The 6,000-nt window shown below is 35.2% G+C and overlaps 1 protein-coding gene across 3 annotated transcripts in view; it reads right to left on the bottom strand.

The window, feature by feature from the left end:
• The window catches only part of THUMPD2 (THUMP domain containing 2), a 34,854-nt gene that overhangs the window by 4,707 nt on the left and 24,147 nt on the right, over positions 1–6,000 (bottom strand). For 2 of the 3 annotated variants that reach the window (XM_025045151.1, XM_006909648.3), the window contains one exon: positions 2,353–2,461. In XM_025045151.1, the coding sequence (XP_024900919.1) occupies positions 2,353–2,461 (109 nt within the window). Of the gene's footprint in view, positions 1–2,352; positions 2,462–3,824; positions 3,936–6,000 lie in introns of those variants that run through there. The other variant, XM_025045152.1, reaches the window with a different exon arrangement.

Genomic DNA, 6,000 nt, shown 5'->3' with positions numbered 1-6,000 from the left:
ACTAAATTAGAGGAAATAACTGAGCTGAGAGTGGAGAGCTCACGCCACCGGAGCAATCGTTTGTCTGACAATCTTTAATTCTGACTGCGTGTCCTTTCCCAAAGAGTCCAGTTCTGTATTACATCTAGGACCATGTATTTCTTGCCTATTATAATCAGGTTAACTGACTTTTTGTATTTTTTCTTACTTTTACTAACACAATTCGCCCTCCTTTCCATTTTTTATCTAGAGCCTTCAACTATTTGTAAATCGCTGGGAGAAAACTTAGGTATACTTGACATATTTACATACGTCCCCACGTACTTCCTCGAAGGATTTGAAGTGGTACACACTAAAAAGTCAGGAAGAGCTAACAGTTACTGAGCACTCTCTCGGTGCCTAGCATTTTCTGAGAGATTTAAATCCACTGACTCCTCGGAACAATACTATGAGGTAGGTATTATTATTTAAAAATGAGACACAAAGTGGCTAAGCGATGTACCTGTGACTGAAGAACTACTAGTAACAGAACCAAGATTAGAACCCAGGTATCTGGCTTCAAAGCCTGTCCTCTTCACCACTATGCCATGCTACATCGCCTGTATAAAACCTCAAACCATAAAAAATCAAAAGTCAAACCATAGATTTTTTGGAGAAACATGGCAGAGTGAGAGACGTTCTCAGATCTCTCCCCTTGAAACAACAATAAGCTGAACACATAACTCAACAAAAACCACCCCAACTGCACACCACCACGTCTGAGTGTGGGATCTGAGCATAAAAAAGTCAAACCATAAAGGCTGTGGGCAGATGGCAAGGACGCTTGATCACAAAAGTTCCTTATTTCTAAATACATATGCTTTCAATTGATCCCACTGAGGCATTCGAATTATGTGGGGAATCTTTACCTTCCAGATTCTTAAGTAAATATTTAAATTTACTGCCACAGTGTGAGGGCAATCACATCTATTACTATCTCATTTTCAATTACCTAGAATAAAAACCAAAATCAGCCTAGACAAAGTCAGGCTGGTATAATTTTACTAGTGCTGAAAGGACTGTCTATTCAAAATATTGCCCTCAACTAACTTGTAAGTCTGAAAGAGGTGGCATTAAGTTGTCAAGTGGGTCAAGTCATTATTTCTGACAAGTTCCAGGTTAAAAATGGTCACTGCTCACACACGTTAGTATCTCACCATGACTTGGCTTAACAGTATGGCTGGTAAATTACTTACTTAGGTGCAAAGGCTGTGGTTATTAACCCTGGCTGCACAACACAATCACCCTGGGAGTGGTTAAGGAGTACAGATGCCCAGGTTCTACTCCAATTAAATCTGAGCCTTGGTGGGAAGAGGTGGAAAATGGGCATCAGTATTTTTCAAAAACATTTGAAATGATTTTAATTACAAAGTCAGGGTTCCAGCATCTGTTCCAGGAGAATGTGGTATCAGGCAGAAGGAAATACAGGAACTCAAAAAATGTGTGAATTATAGGTGCTGCCCAGAAAGAGATCTCAGGTAACGTATCAAGAGTTAGGTAACTGTGTAACAGGGGAAGTTGTTTAGAAATGAGATAATACAAAAAGAAGAGGTAAGATGGCTCTAAGTTAAACTTAGGCCTTGAAACTGAGTTTTCTCCATCCAAAACACATGGCTCATTTTTTCAATTGGTGACATTATTTATACACAGGCTCTTGAACATTTATGTTGTCCTGCTCTATCAAATGCTCAGCTGAGACAATTTAATATGAATTGATTTTTTATTCACATCCTTTCTTTCCTCTATGCATTCTGGGTTCTCTCCTTTATCAACTTAAATGATGAGAAAAATATATATTCAGGTCTCACTGTTTGAACCTCTCAAAGAAATGCTCTCACTGAATGATATTCCCTGAGGTTGACCTTAGGGAATATGAATATGCTGAAAGTGAATAATACTTCAGCATTTTCATTTCACAATCGACGATTAAGGTGTTGTCCATTCTGTTACCGAATGTTCCTTATGAGAATTCTGTTCTGTTTAGTAGCTGTGTGATCTTGAGAAAGTTAATCTTTCTGGGTATCAGCTTCCCATCTGTAAAGTGTGGGAGAGTAACACACAGGAGGCAGGGTTTTGTGAGAAGTAGAATTGGCTTAGTGAGACTGAAGAATAAGTCACGACTTCAGACATTCAAATTTCAGGCAATAAAAAAATTTTTTTTCAGAATGAAACAGTTTAAGATGATATGAAATAACTATTTCAGTTATAAACTTCTAATTAAAAATCTTAGAAAATAAGTTACAAAAACTCTGGGAAATTACTCAAATGCAATCGAATCTTAACTGAAGAGCTATGATATACCTCGAAATTATGGAAATAAATTCAATACCTTACCTTTCCATTTCTTGTAAAATGCTTTTGATGTCTTTTCCTAACTTAAACTTTTTCCCAAATGGAATATCAGAAATAATAATGTCGACACTTTCTGAAGGCAATGGCAATTCTGAAATACAGAAATCAGAGAACCCTATTCAGTAAGTTGAAATATTTACAACAGAAATATGAGAAAATTGAAGTATACAGAATTATTTTTACATATTAAATAAAATTTAGGATTGCTAATATTATTTCTAAGAAATTACAAGTTCCTGAAAAGTGTTCAGAATCACTCAAGATAAATGGAACAGTTATATTGTTCTTTGAAAACTGGTTTTTCAGGTATGATAAATATGACATAAGTTCTGCAGAATTTTAAATTAACCAGAAAATTCATTCTCTAAACATATTTCATGACTAGAAAATTGCCAGAACCAAGAATACATTAAGTTGTCTTTTATAAAATTATATTCTATTACTTCCACTTCTCTTTTCATAGTTACATATAAAATTCTGTATGTGTAGATCTATTTGTTTTTAAGAGAGATGATCTATAGCTTTCATTATATTTTTAAAAGAGATCCAAAAGGTTAAGAACATCTACTTAAGTCCTAATACTAAAGAAGAGCTAAACAATCAATAATCAACAAGATGAATATTATCACTAAATAAAATTAAATATAGTGTTTGATTATGAAACCTAAATTTCTTTTTCATCTTTACGTTTTCTTCTCAGAAATTTAGATAAGGTAATATACCCAATCTCAACTTCCACATTTTCTGAGTACACTTTTCCTTTCTATTCTTTTTACTTCTCACCTATTCTTATGTACATAAGAAAACTTGGAATTGAAAATGAGCAAAATTAATTTAGAAGAGTAGTTATTTGATTTAAATAAAAAGTCATGTTTCACACAGTGATATTTAAATGCATTTTCTTCAGCTGCATGTAATAAATAGTTGGCTTTGGGCTCAGTTTCCTTAAAATAACTACTAAGTTTTGAAGTACAAGCTAGATGCTTCCTTAAAGAGGTTTGTTTCGTTTGGTCAGTGATAATCATCACGGCCTCATAGTGGATGGTAAATGTCAACATTTCACTCAAGATGTGTCCATCAGCAGCCTTTTTTGAGAAATGGAAAGAGTACAGTAGGTCCTTGAGTAAATGGTTTCATTCAATATCGTTTTGTTATAACACTGATGAGATTCTGTAGGAACGTAACTCTTGTTTATATCCATTAGCCTGTGGTAAAGTTAGTTTCTTTATACACTGTTTTGCTGCAGTTCCAAGAGCCTATTGATGATATTAAACGAGGACTTACAGTATTTGCTTTATTAAATATGCATTTTAAAAAAGTTATTGCTGCTGAGTTTATTACAGAAGTGTTACCAAACGAAAGTATTTATACGGTACAATCAATAACTGTTACAGCCATTATAGCAAAAAACCCAACCCTCTATGGTAAGCTTCTTAGTCTCTATTTTCCTACACATATTTCATGTGTAATTTGTCATTTCCCACATTTCCTTTTGACTCCCCAAATGCACAGTCTGGCAGCTTCGTGAATCTTGCAGAATATCGCACGGGCAACAGGACATCTGGCTGGGACTCCAGGAGCCAGGCCGGTGGGGCAGGATGGGTATTAGAGGAAAACTTACACTAATATGAAAGAAAATATAACCAGCACATTATGGGGAGGTTATGGGTTACTGAAAAAAGCATGCCTTACTCCTACAAGGGTAGGAATGAATGACACCTGAGAACGAAGCATAACTGTCACCAATAATCTTATTATAACTCTTTTACTGAAGAAATGTACGACAGGCTATAGAAAGTCTAATTGGAAGAAGGAAAAACTCCCCCCACCTTTTTTTAAACCTGTCTACAATTTTATTATTTTAATTTACCATACATGTGTTTCTTCTGCTCAAATCTGTATGTATTATAGCTTTCCACTTTATACTAAGAAAAATATATCTGTAGATTAAAAAAAAAAAAAAAAGCCTAACCAACAAATAATCATTTCCTATAATAGCTTGTAACATATTATCATTTGGTTCCAAATTTTCATTAAAACAGGAATACATGCAATTTCTGATAATTAAAACAGGAATACATGCAATTTCTGCATGTTAAAGAGTCATTTCCTATTATACTAGTAGAGGGTTATAAAATAAAGTGAATGTTACTAAAGAAGTAGAAAAAATAAAGTCATTAAAGCACACAAAGAGGACAAAGGTAGTGGTTAGGCAGACACAGGGATAACGATGGGAGTGTACTAACTTCCTAGATAACACACCCATGCTCACAGAGGTCTTTAATTCACGCTGTGTGATGGGCACTGTGCTGCATGTGCTTATGTGATAAATCTTCATTACAACCCTAGAAAGAAGGCATTATCTTCATAGTATTGATGAAAAAATACAGAGAGGTGGAGCATTTTGCTGAAGGCCACATAGTGAAGAAACAGTGGTGGGGCCACTGGGTTTACACTCAGTCTGTTTGACTCTAACGTCCATGGCTTCTCTTCCTTACTAGAGTAAAAAGGTGTGACATTCTCACACCTGTCAAGGTGTTCATGGTCTTGAGCTCCTAACATGACATTTCTTCATGTGGTGTCAATAACCATGCGAAACTTAACAAGTCCAAAACTCTAACTTGCTCCCCCTGTAGTTTTCCCCAACTCAATAAAGTGTAACTTCATCTTCTAGCTGCTCAAGTCAGAAAGCTTAGCATCATTCTTGTTCTTTCTCTCATACCCCATATTCAATCCAACAAATATTGTGGGCTTTCCTGTCAAAAAGATACATATCTGACTTCTTCTTAACGTTACAATGAATACCACTTTGGTCCAAGTCACCATCATTTCTTACCTGGATTATTGCAATAGTCTTATAATTTGTCTCTCCGTTTCCATCCTTGCCCTGCTGCTGTCTACTCTTGACAACTACTGTAGTGATCCTTTCAAAAATTAGGATTTATTTGACTACTTGGTGCCATTTAGCTTTTGGCAGCAAATAACTATGGGATCTCAATCTATAATACGACTCGTTTGGGGTTGCTTTATTATGCTTTTGCACAAAAGTTATCCTAATATTTTCTCATTGATATTCATCTCTGCTATTTTTTCACTACAATAAAAAAATTTAAAACAATATTTTGTTCTCTAGTGTGTAGGTTCAATACTGGGACCTTTCTACTACCTATTAATACTGTGTCAAGGGAATACAAATTTTTTTTTTAGCTGGGAATTAAATGTGCTCATTTTTAAGGGAGAAAGGTGTACTAAGGGGAAGGGAAAGAAATAAGGAATGCAAGTCTTCTTTACAATAGTCTAAATACCATGGGGCTTGGGGGAATATTATTCTGACTGGACTCAAAGACTTGATTCCGTGTCATGTTTGTCACTGCTGATTCCCCATCAGTAAAAAGGGTGGTTCCCTTGACCTTCCAGGGTGACCAACTGTCCTGGTTTGCCCCAGATTTTCCCAGTTTTAGTGTTGAAAGTATCAGTTTAACAAACTGGGATGATTAGTTACTTCACTCCTATATATCACAGGAATGATGTCCAATGTGAGGCAAGGGGAAGGTAAGATAATTCAGAACATTTCATATAGTTTATATGAAAAAAATTCAAGTAGTTTATTATTATAGTAATTACTTTTCT

Source organism: Pteropus alecto, unplaced genomic scaffold, assembly GCF_000325575.1.
Source record: "Pteropus alecto unplaced genomic scaffold, ASM32557v1 scaffold131, whole genome shotgun sequence".
Taxonomy (NCBI): Eukaryota; Metazoa; Chordata; class Mammalia; order Chiroptera; family Pteropodidae; genus Pteropus; species Pteropus alecto.
The sequence above is the reverse complement of the archived record's forward strand: the minus strand, read 5'-3'. Positions and strand labels throughout refer to the sequence as shown.